The following is a 22,652-nucleotide window of genomic DNA, read 5'->3' as shown; positions in this document are numbered from 1 at the left end:
ACATTTGCCATTTAATCCAGATTATTTTAATTCTGATGCTAAGGCCATCCATTGTCTTTTGTTAGGAGTCAAACAAAATTTTAGTAACCAAAACATATTTTCAATAAAATTTTATATGTATATAAGTAAATAACAAAACAACAAAAAGCAAAAAAAGAACAAACCAGCACCAAGAACCTATGTAAAATTTCATCATACAATTTCTATGCAAGCTGCTTGATTACAGAAAACTGTTCAAACTATTCATCAAAAACTGAGTGGGATTTTCCATTGATATTTCAGATGTTCAAATCAATACAACCCATATTCTGAGTATCAATCTGAATTGCACAGGTTAAGATGTGAACCCTTCACATAGTGTTGAAGATGTGTTGCAGTCTGTACTTGAATTGGTATTGCTTTCCTCAGTTAGGCTGCCTTCATGAGAAATATCTTCTATCCCTGAGAGATCAGCTACATCAAGATGGCTCATCAGCTAAATCACGTTGGTCAAAATACCTAGTAAAAAAAAACAAAAACAATTTATGTATAAAGATATTAACTGTAGCACTATTTTTAATAGCCAAAGACCATAAGCAACCCAAATGTCCATCAATAAGAGACTGGTTAAATAAGCTATAGTATGTCTACATAGTGGAAAATTATGAAGCCATAAAAAGAGAAATGAGGGAAATATTTATACTGCTAAAGTATGAGGAAAATATTTATACTGCTAAAGTGTGATTTCCAGGATTTATTAAGTGAAAAAAAATGAAGTACAGAAAAGATTGTTCTGTATGCTACCTTATGTGAGTATGTGTAGGACTGCAAATATACGTGTTTGTTTATATTTTTCTTTTCCTTTTTTTTTTTTTTTTTTTGAGACAAGGTCTCACTCTGTCACCCAGGCTGGAGTGCAGTGGCATGATCATGGCTCATTGCCCAGACTGATCTTGAACTCCTGGGCTCAAACAATTCTCCAGCCTCAGTCTCTCAAAGTGCTGGGATTACAGGCATGAGCCACCACATGTGGCCTACTTATACTTTTAAAAAGAAACAATGAATGAAAAGATAAAACAAAAATTAGTAATACAATGGTTAACTAGAGGAGGAAGGAGAAAAGAGGATAATGAGGATAAAGATGGATGCTAAAATACTCCAAATGTACCTTGAATTATAATTTTAACTTTGGCAAGGTAACTATTTTATGTAATTATAAGATTAAATAAAAAGGAAAATCATTAATCAAATTTTGCCATGGCTCACTGCATTCTTGAGCCCCTGGACTCAAGCAGTCCTCCCACCTTGACCTCCCAAAGCACTGGGCTTACAGGTGTGAGTCACTGTGCCCAGCTTTCTTTTTTTCTTCTTTTTTCTTTTTTTTTGAGATGGAGTTTCATTCTTGTTGCCCAGGCTGGAGTGCAATGGCACGATCTCGGCTCACTGCCACCTCTGCCTCCCAGGTGGAAGCGATTCTCCTGCCTCACCATCCCAAGTAGCTGGGATTACAGGCATGCACCACCGTGCCCGGCTAATTTTTGTATTTTTAGTAGAGGCGGGGTTTCACCATGTTGGCCAGGCTAGTCTCGAACTCCTGACCTCAGGTGATCCACCCGCCTCGGCCTCCCAAAGTGATGGGATTACAGGCATGAGCCACCATGCCCAGTCCTTTTTTTCCTAAACTTTCAAATCTTTATGTCTTCTTTTGTAAAGCTGTTAGCTTCAGAACCTTTTGTAGTCTAGAACTTTTTCCATTTTTATCTAACTTTTTGAGGGCAAAAAATGCACTTGAATGTTTTTGCTTTCATAATTGCATAATATTGTAAAATCTCAACTGAGGCAGTCAGAAACTATACTTGTCCCAGGTTTCATTAATTACTGGTTTGCTGAGCCACCAATTATTAACCTTTCTGAATCTGTGTCATTATCTGTAAAAGGAAAAAAGTCAAGTCCAACAAAGCTGAAAGGAAAAAATTTATTAAAACAAAAAAACCACAACTCTGATCTATTGTAAAGAGTAGAGATACTATACATAAAGTAAGTAGGGCAATGCTATAGCATCTCATTTAACTGCTACTACCAACAGATGAGGTAGGTATTAGCTTCATTTGTGATCAGCATAGTTAAAAGCTTAGCTCCAGAGTCAAAGTTGCCTGGGTTTGGATCATTACTCTAACACTTACTAGCTTTGTGATGGTAGTAATATTATTTAACCTCTCTCTGCCACGGTTTCCTCATCTGTAAACTGTTAACAGTACCCACCTTAGAAGGATTCAATGGGTTCCTCACTAAGAAAAATGCTTGGCACAAATTGCCCAGTAAATGTTAATTATCATCAGCAGCATAACTATTGTAGATCAAGAAACTAGATATTGAATATGTGAAAATATGGAAACAAGATTACTTGCCTTCCCAATATTTAAGTATATTATAAAGCTTTAAAAAGGTACTGGCATTGAAATAAAAACACTGATCTATGGAACAAAAATATGTCCAGGAGGAGACCTAAAATAAATATGTGTGTTTTACTACCTGGCCAATAATGGTGAAACTCCGTCTCCACAAAAATACAAAAATTAGCTGGGCATGATGGCGGATGCCTGTAATCCCAGCTACTTGGGAGGCTGAGGGGGAAGAATTGCTTGAACCTGGGAGGTGAAGGTTGTAGTGAGCCGAGATGGCACCATTGCACTCCAGCCTGGGCAACAGAGCGAGACTCTGTCTCAAAACAAAACAAGAGAAAAAGTTTTCAAATAAATTCCAAGAAGAATTTCTATGTAAGAAATGGAATAAAACAGATACTAAATAAAAATATGCCACAACTGAAAATGAACACAGGACACAGGCAATTAAAAAAAAATGCAGGCTGAGTGCAGTGGCTTTAAGCCTGTAATCCCAGCACTTTGAGAGGCTTAGGTGGGAGGATCGCTTGAGCCCAGGAGTTTTGAGACCAGCCTGGGCAACATAGTGAGACCCTGTCTCTGTGAACAATTTTTTTTAATTAGCTAGGTGTGGTGGTGCTTGGTTGTGGTCTTAGCTACTCAGGAGGCTGAGGTGGCAGGATTGCTGGAGCCCAGGAAGTTAAAGCTCTAGTGAGCTGTGATTGCGCCACTGCACCCTAACTATAGCAACAGAGTGAGACTCAAAAACAAACCAACCAAACAAAAACCAAATGTAATAAATACGATCTACCCTCACTGACCTCACTGATATACAAATAATAAAGAAGCCAAGGATTAACTATACCTGCTAACCAAGCAGATTAATAAATTCAAAGCAGGAACCCTCTCATCATCTTTGCTATCCTAAAAAAAAAAAAAGAAAGAAAAATTTAAATATTGTCTGTTCCTATTACTTTTGAAATAAATTTCCTATTAAGATGTAAAACATGAAACATGAAAACTCTATTATATGACAGTAATCATCATGTGGAAATAGGAGCCCTCAAAGAAAAAGCAGAAAACTGTAGAGTTAATGATTCCTTGAGAAACATCTAAGACTATCTTTTAAATAAAGATTCTGAATAGGGAAAAAAAAATAAAGAGTTGAGGGATCTAAGGGGGATAACTTGGGGGAAATTTTTCCCTGGTTCCTACTAAAGGAACAATAAGAATCCTGTGTCTTAACTGTACAGTGATGAATATATATATATATATTCATATATGTATTATATGTGTCTTAACTGTAGTGAATATGTATTCATATATAACAAATATATATTAATATAATACATATATGAATAAATATATTTATCACTGTAGTCAAGACACAGGATTCTTATTGTTCCTCTCTATATAATACATACAATATATGTGAGGATATATATATAGAATATATATGAATATATATAACATATATTCATCACTGTACAGTCAAGACAGGATTCTTATTGTTCTTATATATATATTCATTACTGAATATATATATATTCATATATACATATATATACACACACCAGGCACAGTAGCTCATGCCTGTAATCCCAGCACTTTGGAAGGCTGAGGCAGGTGGATCACTTGAAGTCAGCAGTTCGAGACCAGTCTGGCCAACATGGTGAAACCCTGTCTCTACTAAAAATATAAAAATTAGCCAGGCATGGTGGCAGGCGCCTGTAATCTCAGCTACTCCGGAGGCTGAGGCAGGAGAATCGCTTGAACCTGGGAAGCGGAGGTTGCAGTGAGCCAAGACTGCACCATTGCACTCCAGCCTGGGTGACAGAGTGAGACTGCATCTCAAAAAAAAAAAAAAAAAAAAAAAAATGGCTGAAGCTACAGCAGCCATCTTGGATCATGAGATGAGCATGAGGATGAAAGCCACATATGACAAAACTCAAAGGTCTGGGTTACTGTCATCTTAGTAAAAATCTAATTTTTTTACCTACTTTTTTTTTGAGACAGAGTCTCGCTCTGTTGCCCAGGCAGGAGTGCAGTGGTGCAATCTCAGCTCACTGCAACCTCCGCCTCCGGGGTTCAAACGATTCTCCTGCCTCAGCCTCCTGAGTAGCTGGGATGACAAGCACCCACCACCACACCCAGCTAAATTTTGTATTTTTAGTAGAGACGGGGTTTCACCATGTTGGCCAGGTTGGTCTCAAACTCCTGACCTCAGGTGATCCACCTGCCTCAGCCTCCCAAAGTACTGGGATTATAGGTGTGAGCCACCACGCCCGGCCCAGACTTCTTTATCTCAGAAAACATTTCCATATTATTTAAGCTACTATTATTTTGGGCTTTACAAATCTAACTGCCACCAATAAAATATTCCATGTGTTTTCCTATTTCACTGAACTCCTTCTTTACCACCATATAAATTGGTGGGTGCTTTTAATTTTAAACAGTAAGTTGCAACTTACCACTAAGAGCCTCACTTCAGAGCACCTTCTTGCAAGCTGCCGAATCAGTGAATGAGCCTCAGGTAATAAAGGCTTTTCAAGACAAGCCAATAAAGCATAAAGCCATCTTCCCTAAAAAAAAAATTCAAAAAAGTAATATTTAGACAAATACTGAACCAGAAGTTTATTTTTTAAATGTCCAGTGTTATGCCTGATTATCTGCTATGAATAAATTCATAGAACATTTAACTATATTATGTTTGGGTATAGACAACAAAGCCTCATTTGGAAAGCCAGGTGTTATCTCTTGTATCCTATAATTACAGACACAGGACATTGGATACCTCAAAATATTCCCTGATATCCAAAGAGTTTGTTTCAGATATTCTTATGATAGGAAGTTCTCATTTGTAAGCAGAACTCTACATTAAGATGAATATAAATCCTGGAAAAAATTGATACATTTTTTTCTTCTGTATGGAAATCATTTTATAATTGTATAATTTTGTCCTCTGGGGACATACAAAGAAACTATACTACAGATGAAATAATCTTTTGACACTTCTGTAAATACTATGACAGGCTGAATGTATCCCCACTCCCTTTTAAAATGGGGTTTTCAGCTACAAAATGAATACATATTTGATGCAGAAAAACTGTGAAGAATACCACAAGCACAAGAAAAAACAAACCTGCAGTCCCAACATTCCAGATCAAACTTTGATTCACTTTTAAAATGTTCTTGTTTTTCCTATTCGTATATACAACTTTCTTTTTTTTTGAGACAGAGTTTCGCTCTTGTTGCCCAGGCTGGAGTGCAATGGCACGATCTCGGCTCACTGCAACCTCCGCCTCCCGGGTTCAAGCAATTTTCCTGTCTCAGCATCCTGAGTACCTGGAATTACAGGCATGCACCACCACAGCCAGCTAATTTTGTATTTTTAATAGAGACCGAGTTTCACCGTGTTGTTCAGGCTGGTCTCGAACTCCTGACCTCAAGTGATCTGCCTGCCTTAGCCTCCCAAAGTGGTGAGATTACAGGCGTGAGCCACCGTGCCTGGCTGTACAACTTTTTTTCAATACAATTTCATCAGTTGTAATATCTTGTAGCCATCTTTTTTATTTATAATACATAATAAAATGTTTACCATGTTGTTTTTGTCCTTTTTTTTTTTTGAGATGGAGTCTCGTTCTGTCACCCAGGCTGGAGTGCAGTGGTGCCATCTCGGCTCACTGCAACCTCTGCTTCCCAGGTTCAAGCAATCCTCCTGCCTCAGCCTCCTGAGTAGCTGGGACAACAGGCGCCCACCACCATGCCCAGCTAATTTTTGTATTTTTAGTAGTGATGGGGGTTTCACCATGTTGGCCAGGCTGGTGTCGAACTCCTGACCTCAAGTGATCTGCCCACCTCGGCCTCCCTAATTGCTGGGATTACAGGAGTGAGCCACCCCACTCAGCCATCCCTTGTAGTTAAATGGGATTAACAAGGGAATGTTAAGTGTCTTGTTGAGAGTATTTAATAACATTCCCTTGTTTAATCTCATTTAACAACACGGGGAAAGTTTATTAAGTATTGCAAGTAAAATGGTGACAAAGGGTGTGTATATTCATCAAGGTTTTTCAGATATGATCACCAGATTGTATCTTGGAAAGGTTATACCAAATTTGTATTTCCACCAGTAGTATATACAACTTTGTTTATTCTGAGCAACATATCACTTTGGGGAAACCTAAAAAATATTAGGACAAAATTTAAATAGCAATTTATACAACACACACGGGTTCCTCAGGCAAACTCAAATCAATAGTTAAGACTTTTTCTTACAGAAAAAGATTCAAATCCAGGTTTCTTTTTTACAAATTGTGGAATTCTTTTTCTATAAAAAAAATTATACATTTCAACTTGACTCAAATTTTAAGGGCTACATTTACTATGTAAAGCTAGCATTTAAATTAAATATTCTCTACACTTGTCCCAGCTACTCAGGAGGCTGAGGCAGGAGGATTGCTTGAACCTGGGAGGCAGAGGTTGCAGTGAGCTGAGATGGCACCACTGCACTCCAGCCTGGGTGACAGAGTGAGACTCCATCTCAAAAAAAAAAAAAAAAAACTTGTCTGCAACGAGATAAGGAGTTTGTACCTTGTACCAGGATACCCATCAACTCTTTCATTGACTTTTTTTCTCCAAGACTTTCTCAGTGAAGGAAGTAGTATGTTGATTTACATTCTAGTGTCTTCTTATTTGACTACAAACAAGTATAGTTCAGATTATACATATATATATATACACATATATATATACATACACACACACACACACACACACATACATACATACACATATATAAATATAAATATAAATACTGGCTGGGTGCAGTGGCTCACGCCTGTAATCCCAGCACTTTTGAGAGGTGGAGATGGGCAGATCATCTGAGGTCATGAGTTCAAGACCAGTCTGGCCAACATGGAGAAAGCCTGTCTCTACAAAAATACAAAAATTAGCCAGGTGTGGTGGCAGGCACCTGTAATCCCAGCTACTTGGGAGGCTGAGGCAGGAGAATCACTTGAAACCAGGAGGTGGAGGCTGCAGTGAGCCGAGATCGTGCTACTGCACTCCAGCCTGGGCAACAGAGGGAGATCCCATCTCAAAACAAACAAATAAATAAAAAATAAATAAATACTGTAGCATCACATCAAGTACAGTCATGCGTCACTTAATGAAGGGGGATATATTCTGAGAAATGCATTGTTAGGTGATTTTTGTCCCTGGATGAACATCATAGAGTATACTTACACAAACCTAGATGGTATAGTCTACTATACACCTAGACTACATTGCATAGCCAATTGCTCCTAGGCTACAAACCTCTACAGCACATTACTATACTGAATACTGTAGGCAAATGTAACATAATGGTAAACATTTGTGCATCCAAAAAAACCATATATTTTTTAAGATCAGGTCTCACCCTGTCACTCAGGCTAGAGTGCAGTGGCACAATCATGGCTCACTGCAGCCTCAACCTCCCTGGCCTTAGGTGATCCTCCTGCCTCAGCCTCCCTAGTAGTTGGGATTACAGGCATGAGCCACTGTGCCTGGCCACATCTAAACATATTTAAATACTGGAAAGGAGCCGGGCTCAGTGGCTCATGCTTGTAATCCAAACAGTTTGGGAGGCCAAGGTGGGAGGAACACTTGAGCCCAGGAGTCTGAGATCAGCCTGGGGAACATAGTGAGACCTCGTCCTATTTAAAAAACACAAAAGGCCGCACACATGGTGGCTCATGCCTGTAATTCCCAGCATTTTGCGAGGCCGAGGAGGGAGGATCATTTGGACTCAGTTCAAGACCAGCCTGGACAACACAGTGAGACCTTGTCTCTAGTAAAAAAAAACAAAACAAAATAAAAAAAAACTGGGCGTGGCTGCGTGCGCCTGTAGTCCCAGCTACTCAGGAGATTGAGGCAGGAGAATTGCTTGAGCTGGGGAGATCAAGGTTGCAGTGAGCTATGATCGTAATACTGCATTCCAGCCTGGGTAACAGAGCTAGACCTTGTCTCAAAAAAAAAAAAAAAAGAAAAAAAGAAAATGTGCAGTAAAAATACAGTATTATAATCCTATAGGAGCACCATTGTATATGTGGCCCATAGTTGACCCAAAACGTCTAATTTTTGCCTACATTATGAAAAGAAAAACATGCAATACTACCAATTCTGGAGTAAAGTCTCTTTCTCCAAACCAATTACTCAGATATTCCAAGACACTAGTTACTGTTGCCTAAAAAAAAAAAAAGAGGGGGTGGAGAAGAGTTGTATTAATAATAAAACATGAATTCAACATGAGTTTCATTAAGTTTATTTAGAAAGCAACTCTGATGTTAAAAATGGCCTCATTCTTTAAACTTTCAAAGAAAGCTAATTTGTTAATTTAGTTTGATTAGACGGCTTATCCAATGAGGCTTATTTTTTTTATTTTTTTATTTTTTTTTGAGATGGAGTCTCGCTCTGTTGCCCAGGCTGGAGTGCAGTGGTGCGATCTTGGCTCACTGCAACCTCCACCTCCCAGGTTCAAGCAATTCTCCTGCCTCAGCCTCCTGAGTAGCTGGGATTACATGCGTGCACCACCACGTCCGGCTAATTTTTGTATTTTTAGTAGAGACAGGGTTTCTAGTTGGTCAGTCTGGTTGAATTCTCGACCTCAGGTGATCCGCCCTCCTCGGCCTCCCAAAGTGCTGCGATGACAGGTGTGAGCCACCGCGCCTAGCCCCAGTGAGGCTTTTAAAACAAATATTTTCACACTTTCAAATATCAACTAACACCTTGGTTTAAATCCTAGGATTTAGTTTGTAACTACTTGAAAGACTTCACGAGGTTAAAAAAAATGTATTTGTGGCCAGGCTCAGTGGCTCTTGACAGTAATCTCAGCACTTTGGGAGGCCGAGGCAGTTGGATCACTTGAGGTCAGTTTGAGACCAGCCAGGCCAACACAGTGAAACCCCATCTCTACTAAAAATACAAAAATTAGCCGGGTGTGGTGGTGAGTGAATGTAGTCCCAGCTATTCGGGAGGCTGAGGCCGGGGAATCCCTTGAACCTGGGAGGTGGAAGTTGCAGTGAGCTGAGATTGTGCCACTGCACTCCAGCCTGGGCAACAGAGTGAGACTCTGTCTCAAAAAAACAAAAAACAAAAAACAAAAAACAAAAAAAACAATGGCACACCTGAGGTCAGGAGTTTGAGACCAGCCTGGCCAACATGGCAAAACCTCGTCTCTACTAAAAATACAAAAATTAGCCAGGCATGGTGGTGGGGTCTGTAATCCTAGCTACTTGGGAGGCTGAGACAGGAGAACTGCTTGAACCCAGGAGGCAGAGGTTGCAGCGAGCTGAGATCCCGCCACTTCACTATAGCCTGGGCAAAAGAGCGAAACTCTGTCTCAAAAAAAAAAAAAAGATGTATTTGTAAAAATACCATCAGTTGGCCAGGCGCGGTGGGCTCACACCTATAATCCCAGCACTTTGGGAGGCCGAGGCGGGTGGATCACAAGGTCGGGAGACCAAGACTATCCTGGCCAACATGGTAAAACCCCGTCTCTGCTAAAATACAAAAAATTAGGTGGGCGTGATGGTGTGCGTCTGTAGTCCTAACTACTAGGGAGGCTGAGGCAGGGGAATTGCTTGAACCTGGGAGGTGAAGGTTGCAGTGAGCTGAGATAGTGCCACTGCACTCCAGCCTGGCAACAGAGTGAGACTCCCTCTCAAAAAAAAAAAAACAAACAAAAAAAACCCCTCAGTTTATTTCCAAATTCAAATTAAATCAAAGTACAAATCTGAAGAAAAAATTAGGTGGAGAAAAATCTGTTTTTAAACTATGCAGATGGATTTATCAAACTCTTGAAAATATTCTCTGGTTTATTCAAATACAGTTGATGGTTACAACAAAAATGACACTGATGGAATTTAGTATGACTGCTATAATATCTTAATGCAAATGATTAAGTAACACTGTCAGCTTGTGTATTATTTACAATAGAATATCACCCACAAAAAAAATTGTTGGCTGGGCCCAGTGGTTCACACCTGTATTCCCAGCACTTTGGGAGGCTGAGGTGGGAGGATCACTTGAGCTCAGGAGTTCCAGACCAGCCTGGGCAACACAGTGAGACCTTGCCTCTACCAAAAATAAACAAACAAAATTATCCAGGCATGGTAGCACATGCCTGTGGTCCCAGCTACCAGGAGGCTGAGGTGGGAGGATTGCCTGAGCCCCAGAGTACAAGACTGCAGTGAGCCAAGATCACATCACTGTACTCCAGCATAGGCAACAGAATGAGACCCTGCCAAAAAATAAAAAAGGCTTCCAAAGGTACCCAATGCTATGTGAAGATAAAATTAAATTTTTATTTGCTTTTTAAATGAATAACAGAGTCCTTACTCCTAAAAAACAGAAGAACCAAACTCCATAATTCTCCCCTTTTGATCCAAGAAATCATATATTTCAATCTTTTTTTTTTGAGACAGAGTCTTGCCCTGTCTCAATGGCACCATCTCGGCTCACTGCAACCTCTGCCTCTCAGGTTCAAGCGATTCTCCTGCCTCAGCCTCCCAAGCAGCTGGGATTACAGGTGCACGCCTCCACGTCCAGCTAATTGTTGTATTTTTAGTAGAGACGGGGTTTTACCATGTTGGCCAGGCTGGTCTCGAACTCCTGACCTTGTGATCCACCTGCCTTGGCCTCCCAAAGTGCTGGGATTACAGGCATGAGCCACCGCGCCTGGCCCATATTTCAATCTTAATAGAATGTATAGGACATCTAGAACTAGAAATAGCAAGCTAACCTTAGTATCGATGCCCCTGAACTTGCAATGGGGTTATGTGCTGACAAACACATTGTAAAGTTGAAAATTCCTAAATTGGCTGGGCATGGTGGCACATGCCTGTAATCCCAGCACTTTGGGAGGCCAAGGTGGGTGGATCACTTGAGGCCAGGAGTTCGAGACCAACATGGCCAACATGACAAAACCCAAAACCCTCTCTCTACTAAAAATACAAAAATTAGCCAGGCATGGTAGGAAAAAAAAAAAATCTTAAACTGAACCATTGTAAGTCAGGGACCTTGTATTTAATTCAAACCCCAGAATCTAAGACTTGTAACTGAAATCTACAGAAATGAATACTCTAGCACCATGATTAAGACAGAGCATGAGCTCTGGAGTTGGATCTACCTGGCACTGAATCCCAGTACTGCCATTTACTTGCTGAAAAACCACCTGCAAGTTACTTAACCTCAAATACTGTTTCCTCATCTATAAAAAGTAGATATCAATAATAACTCTCCATAGACAGATGTAGTAAGGATTAAATAAGAACCATTAAAGAGCTTAGGACAAAGTCTTGCATACTGTAAGAATTCAGTTTATGCATTAACAATTCAAATACTTTCACACACAATGCAAACAAAAGAATACATATATCTCTATTATTAATTTTACCTGATTCATTCTGCTAACAATACTAAGCAAGGGAGGAAAACCAATCTGAAAGAAAAAATGAGACTGAAATTTACTAAATGGTATTATAAGGAAAAGCTTCATTTTTTTTTTTTCCAAACTAGTGAATTTCTTGCCACACTGTTGTTTAGAAACAAAGAACAAAAAAAAGAAAATTCTTTCATTGTCCATAACAATAAGACATTCCAGAAACTACTATGTTTGTAATGTGGAAGAAAATAACGTCTTAAAATTTGAATATGTAATTTTTTTTTTAGATGGGGTCACCCAGGCTAGAGTGTAGTGGCGCAATCTTGGCTCACTGCAAACTCCGCTTCCTGGGCTCAGGCGATGCTCCCACCTCAGCCTCACGAGTAGCTAGGACCACAGGTGCATGTCAACACGCCCAGCTAATTTTTTTGTATTTTTGGTAGAGATGAGGTTTTGCCATGTTGCCCAGGTTGGTCTGGAACTCCTGAGCTCAAGTGATCTACCTGACAGGGCCTCCCAAAGTGCTGTGATTACAGGCGTGAGCCACCTCACCTGGGCTGAATTTGTAAATTTTTAAATGAAGTATGATTTTAGTAACTAAAATGTTAAAGAGTAAAAATTTTTTAAATGATAGTACTTGAAAAAACTAACTTATTAAGTATATCCAATAAAACTGTAACATTGATAAGATGACATTAATATGTTATACACACCATTTCAAAATCTTCAGCTAAAGCTAATATTTTCAAGAATTAAGGATACTTGAATTAGAATGACATTTTTCAAACTTAATTGGATTCAATTTTTAAAAGTCTACTTTGGAGTCTGAGGCTGTGATTCCTAATTATGAAAATACCACTGATTTGCGAGAAACTTAAGAGGATATACATTAAACGCTTACTTCCTTAAGGGTTTTTTTTTTTAACATGGTGTATTTTACTTGTATGTATTCTCTGAAAATAAGCTAAATAAGTAAGTTTTAATTCTTTATAAATTAAAAACCATTTTTGGCCAGCCATGGTGGCTCATGCCTATAATCCCAGCAGGAGGATTGCCTGAGCCCAGGAGTTCCAGGCCAACCTGGCAACATGGCGAAAACTTCTCTCTACAAAAAAAGTTTTTAAAAAAATTAAAAAACTTATCGCTACAAAAAATGTAAAAATTAGCTGGGTGTGGTGGTGGGTGCCTGCTGCCCCTGCTATGTTGAAGGCTGACGTGGGAAGATTCCTTGAGCCCAGGAGGTTGAAGCTGTAATGAGCTATGACTGCACTACGGCACTCCAGCCTGGATGACAGAAGAAGACCCTATCTCAAAAAAAAAAAAAAATTGTATATATATATATAAACTATTTTTGAAATGTAGCATATATTAAGGATATCATCCAAAAGATCAATTGGTTATATAGAAAGAGTACCAAATTAACTTCCCTAAGATTTGAGTCTATTTATACTCCTGTACCACGTCTAAGAGTGCTTGTTTTCCCAGCTCTTGTCAATACGGTGTATCAAACTTTCTTGGCCAATATGTTACCTGAAAAATAGCACCTTGGCATAGTTATGTTATACTTCTATTACAAGTGATTTTTGGCATCTTGTCATATAAGAATAATTTTATTTCCTTTCTGTGAGGTATCTATATCCTTTGGCTATTTTTTCTTGGACAGGGGAGGGGTGATTCTTGGTCTTTTTATCGATTCTTGGGGCTCTTTACATTTTTGGGAAAAATTAGTTTTAAATGTGAAAAACACAATGTGGCACCATATAGCAAATAATAAATACCTGTTGAACCAAAGAGAATGACATGCTATAGGGAGTAAGTGCTAATGCAGAGGCACGCACTGGATTCTAAAGGAACACCTGCAAACTTGGGGGCAGGTAAATCCTGAAGGACAAGGAGTTGGCTACATAACTTGTGATTACAGCCACATGAATTTTAAAGATGTTATCAACATTCAACATTTCATCTTCAGAATATGTGATTTACTTTATTTTTTACAGGCCCATGAAGTGATAGATGTGATTATGCATTTTAAAGCACCTAATTGTGTCGATTTCCATTTTTTCCCTGGCTACTCATAACACTGTTTGCCTGATGCCTCATCATTTAAAAAAACCCTGAATCTTATCCAACTCATAAAATGATTACCAAGCCAAACATAAGGGATATGAAGCCAAACTAAAAAAAGTCACAGTAAATTGTTTCAGAAACTAAGCTGTTTTGTCAGGTTGAAGAGCTAATAAACTAAGTCTGGGTTGGCAAACATTTTCTATCAAGAGTCAGACAGCAAATATTTTAGGCTTTGCAGGCCACATAAAGTCTCAGCCACATATTATTTGTTTCTTTTTTACTCTTTCAAAACCTAAAAACAATCCTTAGCTCATGGATATAAAAAAGGCCATGAACTGGACTTGGCCCAGAGTAGAGTTTGCTGACCCCTTATATTAAGTGGTGCACCAAAATTAAAATGCTTTTTGTTCTGTTTATCCACACAGCCCTTACTTGTACATAATCTATTCCAGGACTTTCATTTGTGGCTGGTCCAACAGCCCCGTCCGCACATAACTTTTCACCCAGACAAAATTTCTTCCAGCCTTCTTCATCTTCAGATTTTGGCTAAAAGAAAAAAAAAAACTGATTTATTCTTGTGTATTAATTTTTACACTGAACAGTAAAAAAAAAGAAGTTAAGGCCTTCCATATTCCCATTACCTCAACCCAAAGATAGGGTGCCAGTTATGGGGAGAATCTCTGTCCCCACATTTGTATGTTAAAACCCTAAACTCCAGTACTTCAGAATGTGACTGTATTTGGAAACAGGGCCTTTAAAGAAGTGATTAATTTAAATTGAGGCCATTAGGGTGAGCCCTAATCCAGTCTTACTGGTGTCCTTGTAAGAGGAAATTTGGATTCACAAAGAGACACCAGGGACTCCCACACACAGAGGAAAGACCACATGAGAAAACAGGGAGAAGGTGGCCCTATGCAAGCCAAGGAGAAAAGCCTCAGAAGAGACCAACCTTAGGCCGGGTGCGGTGGTTCACGCCTGTAATCCCAGCACTTTGGGAGGCCAAGGCAGGAGATCACATGAAGTCAGGAGTTCAAGACCAGCCTGGCCAACATGGCGAAACCCCACCTCTACTAAAAATACAAAAAAAAAAAATTAGCCGGATGTGGTGGCGCACGCCTGTAATCTCAGCTACCCAGAGGCTGAGGCAGGAGTATCACTCGAGCCTGGGAGGCGGAGGCTGCAGTGAGCAGAGATTGCGTCATTGTACTCTAGCCTGGGCAACAAGAGCGAAACTCTGCCTCAAAAAACAAACAAACAAACAAAAGAGACCAACCTTGCTACCATCTTGTTCTTGGACTTTCAGCCTTCAAGACTGTGAGAAAATAAATACATTTCTGTTGTTTAAGCCACCTAGTCTGTTATGGCAACCCTGACAAACATAGTACCTAAGTGGCTACACAATATGTGGGGCATGTTGTTTTTCCTTATTATTACATTTTTTGAGACAGGGTCTTGCTCTGTCGCCCAAGTTGGAGTGCAGAGGTGTGATTACAGTTCATAGCAGCCTGAATCTCCTGGGCTCAAATAATTCTGCCACCTCAGCCTCTTGAGTAGCTGGGACTACAGGCACGTGCCACCATGCCTGATAATTTTTAAATTTTTTGGTAGAGATAGTTGTCTCACTATGTTGCCCAGGCTGGTCTCATACTCCTGGCCTCAAGCAATTCTTCTGCTTTGGCTTCCCAAAGTGCTGGGATTACAATTGTGAGCCACTGTGCCCAGCCAAGATGTGTTTAGTTTGGACAAGACTTTAGTGGACACTGACAGACAATGATGTGTCCAAAAGAGGATGATAAAGACAGAAATAAGTATGGGGGAAAAAATGCACCAAGAATGCTCAATAGAACGAAGGATATTTATCCCATGTAAAGAGACGTAATTACATATTTCACGTATTTGAAGGGCTGTCCAATCAAAGAAGAAACAGATCTACTCATGCTGCCAGACAGATCTACTCATGCTGCCAGACAGAAAAAGCAGGACTATTTGGGAGAAGCATTCAGCTCAATCTAACCTCCTTAACAAAACAACCTTTGTTTGTACATATCACCTTGCACATTACTCTGCATAGGTGCATTTTTCCCCCCTGGGGATAAGTAGCTTTCATTAAATCTTTAGGATGAATCACCTGAGGTCAGGAGTTCGAGACTAGCCTGGCAATATGGTGAAACCCTGTCTCTACTAAAATACAAAAATTAGCTGGGTGTGGTGACAGGCACCTGTAATCCCAGCTACTTGGGAGGCTGAGGCAGGAGAATTGCTTGAATCCGAGAGGCAGAGGTTGCAGTGAGCCAAGATTGTGCCACTGCACTCCAGACTGGGCAAAAAGAGCAAAACTCCATCTCAAAAAAAAAAAAAATAATAAAATAAAATAAAACCTCAAGATGAACATGAGACCACTACAAAGTTAAACCCTATTGTCTTGGAATAAGGTATCTACCTTTTCCTAACACTCCATTAGGTCAGAAGCTGTTTCTGTTTCAGTTAGTACTGAATATCCTGATTATTAAATATAGCACATGCTTAAATTATTGGATCAATTAATAAACAAATGTTTATGTTTTCACACAGTTGCCATCACAGTGTACTTTATTTTTTAAATAATTTAAATAGAGACAGGGTTTTGCCATGTTGCCCAGGCTGGTCTTGAACTCCTGAGCTCAGGTGATCTGCCCGCCTCAGCCTCCCCAAGTGCTGGGATTATAGGCATGAGCCACTGTGCCTGGCTCAGAGTGTACTTTAAAACATTTTCATTTTATTACCTATATGATGTTTGCATTTGCCATGATAAACACTTAAAATTGCTACATAATATTCCACTGTTCTGACGGACCATAGTTCATTGAATCAATTATGTTAGGTCATTTCCATTTTTGACAAAATTTTATCAAGTCATAATGTTACTGATGTGGCTTCTTTTTTAGTCAGTGGGCATGCACCCAAAATGCCTTCCACTAAGTAAGAAAAAAATATACCTACCTAGCCCCGTCCCTACTACATACATACATCCTTGGTACTAGGAAGGCACCATTGCACAGTCAAAGGCACACAGGCTTTAGAGACAGACCAACTTGGGTTTGAACCCTAAGCATACCTTTTGTGTGTTTATGTGCGCATGCTTCTTTGATAGAAGGACTAGCTATACCTTTTACAAGTTAAATGACCATTGGCAAGTGATAAGTTAACTTCCCTTCACGCTTTTCCTGGAGCAGAGCTTCCAAATGGTATGCAGAAGCATACAGAGATGCCATATACTGAATCTCTCAGCTTTGGGCTGGTTTCAGGAAGAATATGCAAGCAGTCATTTATTCTAATGTGTCACCATGTAAAAGATATCAGGAAGCACTGCCTAAAGGAAGCTTCTAAAATCTAAAATCTATGAACTACCTGAAACTAAAATTTTGTGCATAGTGCATTTTTTTTCCCTCTGAGGATAAACAGCTTTCATTAGATTCTACGAAAGAATATGAAGTCCCCTAAAAGGTTAAAAACTACTGTCTTGAGACAATGTATCATCTTTCCAATTCCTTTTTTCATTTGGTAGTCCTGATATATCTACTAAAGGGCTTAAAATTATATCTAAACTGATAAAATATAGGACATACGCATGACAATATACATGACAGGTTTCACTTATACGTCACTGGAATTGTGACACAGACTCATCACATTAAGCAGAAGCAGAATCCATTCACAAGTTCTGTAAACATGTGAGTTTACTGCATGGCACCATCACCTCATCAGGAAAATCCATTAAGCCTTTATTCAATTTTTTTTGTAAATATTGAACATGTATTTATTTCCTAGAAAGTAAATGTCTAGAAGAATCCTTAAAAACTTGTGGAAGTTTCACAGTCAACTATCCAAAGCCCCTCAAGATATTGTGAATTAAAATTGACATGAAAGGCTGGGTACAGTAGCTCATGCCTGTAATCCAGCACTCGGGGAGGCTAGGGCAGGAGGATCACTTGAGCCCAGGAGTAAGAGACCAGCCTGGGTAACACAGGGAGACCTTGTCTCTACAAAAAATTTTAACAATTAGCTGGGCATGGTGGTACATGCCTTAAGTTAGAGCTACTTGGAAGGCGGAGGTGGGACGATCACTTGAGCCCAGGAGGTCGAGGCTGCAGTGAGCCACGACTGCACTCTAGCCTGGGAGACAGAGCAAGACCCTGTCTCAAAAAAAAAAAAAAAAAAAAAAAAAATTGTCATGAAAATCTATACTTTCCAGCTACTAATGTAATGAATTGTTACTATTAATGGTATATGGAAGAGAATGAAAATAACACTGACTACGCAAGTGAATCTTTAAAGACTGGAAGTAAATATATACTCCTTCAATCAGGTATACATTGTTCATCTTAAAACTGAGAAACTTACATACCATTGTCACATTACTATCCAACTGTTGTGATTTCCAGTGACTTCTATGTTTGTTCACATTCTAAAGGAAGAAAACTTAGACATTAGACGGTACTCTTCAAAAAATGGATAACTGAAATCAGTTTCTGCACAAAATTGTAACCATCTAAAACTTGGAAAATTGGAAAGGTGGGAGGGGGTGAGATGTAAAAGACCATGTATTGGGTACAGAGTACACTGCTTGGGTGACAAGTGCACCAAAATCTCAGAAATCACTACTAAAGAACTTATCCATGTAACCAAAAACCACCTGTTCCCCAAAACTATTGAAATAAATAAATAAATAAATAAAAATAAACAAAACTTAGAAAATATTTCAAACTGTATTACGTCTAATGATTATAAAAATAATTTGGTAATTAATTCATGAATATTCTGTATACTTTAGGATCATAATTTTATTTTTCCAGCTACAGTCTAAGAACAGAAATAAATCCAACAGGGGCTTAATTAGATTAAATATGACACTTACCTGTCGAACAGTTGAAAACTGTGCCACTTGTTGCTGTTGCCATTGAAGTGTTGGGGAATAACCTTCAGGGGCGGGTTGGCATCCTGAAAGCTAGAGATCAAGTTCACAAATATTAGGATCAACATTAGTGTCAAAACTAGAATCTCATGCCTCTGCAAAGCAAAAGTAAAACCAAGATGAAGTGTATAATAAAATAAAGATTATACAAGAAAATAAAATATTTTTGCAGATGTAAAAAAGTAGGCATTTCACTTTACTATTTATATCTCAGTTAAAAACATTAGGGAAAGAGCCTTAGTCACCTTAATCAGAGAAATCTGGAAAGGTTTATAGTTGGAGTTTCTATGAAATCTAAATGACATAAGCCTGGAGGATATGATCTAGTCCTACCTGCCTTAGGAGGTAGAATAGCAAAACAGAAACAAAAAGAGAGATATACCACAAATAAAGAATTCTGGTATGAAATACAGTTAGATAGAAGGAATGAGTTCTAGCGTTCAATAGCACAGTAGAGTGACTACAGTCAACAATAATTTATTGTATATTTCAAAACAGCTAGAAGATTTGAATGTTCCCAAAACAAAGAAATGATAAATGAGGTGATGGATATCCTAATTACTGATTATTATACATTGTATGCATGTATCAAAATATCACATGTACTCCATAAATATGTACATTATTGTGCCTGCATGATAAAGCATGAAATTATGATTATTATGTATCAATAAAATTAAAAATAAGAACTTTGGTATGGGCAAAATGTACTTAAAGACGCTTAACTTTAAATTGTCTACTTCTGTTTTCTTTTTTTTTTTTTTTTTTTGAGACGGAGTTTCGCTCTTGTTGCTCAGGCTGGAGTGCAATGGCCATCTCGGCTCACCGCAATCTCCATCTCCCAGGTTCAAGCAATTCTCCTGCCTCAGCCTCCCGAGTAGCTGGGATTACAGGCATGTGCCACCACACCTGGCTAATTTTGTATTTTTAGTAGAGACGGGGTTTCTCCATGTTGGTCAGGCTGGTCTTGAACTCCCCACCTCAGGTGATCTGCCTGACTCGGCCTCGCAAAGTGCTGGGATTACAGGCATGAGCCACTGCGCCCAGCCATACTTCTGTTTTCTAAAACAGCACATACAGCCTGGGCAACATATCAAGACCCCGTCGCTACAAAAAATACAATTAGCTGGGCATGGTGGCACATGCTTGTCGTCTCAGCTACTGGGGAGACTGAGGTGGGAGGATGGCTTGAGCCCAGGAACTCGAGGCTGCAGTGAGCTATGATCGTGGCACTGTACTCCGGCCTGTGCAACAAAGCGAGACCCTGTCTCAATCAATCAATCAATCCATCAAATTAGGTATATTAAGACATTCTGTTCCATTAAATGTCCATCAAATAAAAAATCCTGAAGAGGAATTATAGGAAAAATTACAGTGTCTGAATTAAAATTTCCTGATTACAAATATCAATGAGAGAAACTACTTTGAGCATGAAAAGGAAATTACTATCAACTATTCAAAATGCCACTCTCCCAGGCGCCTGTAGTCCCAGCTACCCGGGAGGCTGAGGCAGGAGAATGGTGTGAACCCGGAAGGTGGAGGTTGCGGTGAACCCGGAAGGTGGAGGTTGCAGTGAGCTGAGATCGCGCCACTGCACTCCAGCCGGGGCCACAGAGTGAGACTCCGAGACTCCGTCTCAAAAAAAAAAAAAAAGAAAAAAAATAAAATAAAATGCCGCCCTCCTTTGAGCTTAGGTTAAATAGCACCTCCTTAGAGAGACCTTTGCTGGCCAGGTGTGGTGGCTCACACCTGTAATCCCAGCACTTTAGGAGGCGGAGGCAGGCAGATCACTTCAGGTCAGGAGTTCGAGACCAGCCTGGCCAACATGGTAAAACCATGTCTCTACTAAAAATACAAAAATTAGTCAGGTGTGGTGGCACACGCCTGTAATCCCAGCTACTCAGGGGGCTGAGGCAGGAGAAGCTCTTGAACCTGGGAGGCAGAGGTTGTGATGAGCCGAGATTGTGCCACTGCACTCTAGTCTGGGCGAAAAATTGAGACTCAAAAAAAAGGGAAAAAGAGAGCCCTTCTATGATTCCTCTATCTACAATAGTTCTGTCATTTATTGATTATTATATATGCTTATTTTCTTCATAGCAATAATCACAATATGTAATTATTTGTTTGCTTGTTTATTCTCTGTCTTCCTTAGAAGAGTATGTAAACTCTACAAGGGTAGGAACCTTTTTTGTCTTATCCTCTGTTGAATTCCCAGTGCCCAGCACAACCTAGTTGCTTAAAGATGTGCTGGATAAATAAATAAATGAAGATGTCCAGAGTGTGCAAGTAGCTATAAAAGTATAAGGCCAGGTATGGTGGCTCACACCTGTAATCCCAGCAGTTTGGGAGGCAGAGGTGGGCGGATCATGAGGTCAGGAGTTCGAGACCAGACTGGACAACATGGTGAAACCCCATCTCTACTAAAAATACAAAAATTAGCCGGGTGTGGTGGCGGGCGCCTGTAATCCCAGCTACTCGGGAGGCTGAGGCACGGTAATCGCTTGAAACCGGAAGGCAGAGGTTGCAGTGAGCCGAGATCACACCACTGCACTGCAGCCTGGGCAACAAGAGCAAAACTCTGTCTCAAAAAAAAAAAAAAAAAAACGTGTAAGACATCTGAGTTTCTGTTCTTACAAAAAGTGAAACTTGGTCAAATTCAGAACATGCAAAGCGCACTAAGATTAAACACCAATCCAATAACTGGAAAAAGTTCCTTAAAAAATAAAGGGGCCAGGTGAAGTGGCTCACGCCTGTGATCCCAACGGTTTGAGTGGCAGAGAAGGGAGGATCACTTGAGGCCAGGAGTTCCAGACCAGCTGGCGACACAGACTCCCTCTCTATAAACAAACAAGCAAGCAAAAAATAAAAGATAGCATAAGAAACCCACTTAAAGACTCCTTTGAAAGGACTGGATAATGTCCCTGAAGTAAGATGGGCAAGCCTCCACAAAGGCTAGAGTTACAGAAAGCCTCTTTAGAGGCAGTAAATGCCAATTGACTTTCTGAAGGAAAAAGTACAAGCGAATGTCTAACTTTGCAGGGAGTAGTCAAATCTTACGTCATAATTGATACTGTCAGATACTATAGGAAGAGCGTTAGTCTTTTAATTGGGGGGTTGGGGGTAATCTCCAGACGGTTAATAAAACTCACAGAAATATTCACACTTTGCTTCCTTTTCAACTTCTTTGGGTCAATTTGAGCTACCACAACATCTGGACATTGAGCTGCTTCGATCCTACAAATAAGTAATAAACGCGATAAATTAAATTTCTATTGTGATTTGCTTAGGTGTAGTAAAACGAGCGATCCACTTCCACAGTTCATTGTGAAATCAGAAAAAAAATTCAGACTTCCAATTGAGGTACTAAACAATATATTTCTGAAATTATCTGGATTGAAAACAAATCTAAGAGCACACATCTTGATACGTGCAATCACGTTCAACAGAAACTCGCCCACGTTAGGATGTAATCCAGAATCCTGAATAGACCCGAACTCGCAACAGACTGGAACGGGAATAGAGCACCGAGGGCTGTACCCAGGGGCAGGGCAGAAGACCAGCCCACCCGCCCAGGGCCAAATCACTCACTGGACCCGCCTCAGGTATTCCTGAGGCGTCCTCGGGGGTACCGAGGGATCGAAACCTTCCGTCAAGTCGCAGGGCTCTACCGGCAACAGCCGAGGCATCAACTCTTCCACTGCGGACTCCGCTGGTACCCACGCCATGGTTTTCAAACCAGCCAGTTCCGCTCAGCGCATGCGCCCATTCTAGGTCACAGCGCAGGCGCACAAATAGACACCTTAGGGGCGGAGCTGAGCAAGTGGCAGTTTAGGGAGCGTTAACTGCGCAC

General features: G+C 39.9%; 1 protein-coding gene across 5 annotated transcripts; it reads right to left on the bottom strand.

The window, feature by feature from the left end:
• Nucleotides 1-95: 95 nt before the first annotated feature.
• Nucleotides 96-22,652, bottom strand: GEMIN2 (gem nuclear organelle associated protein 2). 5 transcript variants are annotated; one of them, XM_054449486.2, is made up of 10 exons: nucleotides 22,391-22,652; nucleotides 21,952-22,036; nucleotides 18,746-18,835; nucleotides 18,236-18,295; nucleotides 14,284-14,397; nucleotides 11,797-11,841; nucleotides 8,518-8,586; nucleotides 4,832-4,942; nucleotides 3,226-3,284; nucleotides 96-498 (listed from the first exon to the last, which is right to left on the bottom strand). In XM_054449486.2, exons 1-10 carry the CDS (start codon nucleotides 22,525-22,527, stop codon nucleotides 459-461), a joined length of 810 nt encoding a protein of 269 aa, XP_054305461.1. In that variant the 5' UTR covers nucleotides 22,528-22,652; the 3' UTR covers nucleotides 96-458. The 5 variants fall into 5 exon arrangements, with proteins under 5 accessions (XP_054305461.1, XP_054305464.1, XP_054305463.1 ...); XM_054449489.2 differs by lacking the exon at nucleotides 3,226-3,284 and having other exon boundaries at nucleotides 22,391-22,560; XM_054449488.2 differs by lacking the exon at nucleotides 8,518-8,586 and having other exon boundaries at nucleotides 22,391-22,560.

Source organism: Pongo pygmaeus, chromosome 15 (genome assembly GCF_028885625.2).
Source record: "Pongo pygmaeus isolate AG05252 chromosome 15, NHGRI_mPonPyg2-v2.0_pri, whole genome shotgun sequence".
Classification (NCBI taxonomy): Eukaryota; Metazoa; Chordata; class Mammalia; order Primates; family Hominidae; genus Pongo; species Pongo pygmaeus.
Note: the sequence above shows the minus strand (reverse complement) of the source record. Positions and strands in the feature narration are given on the sequence as shown.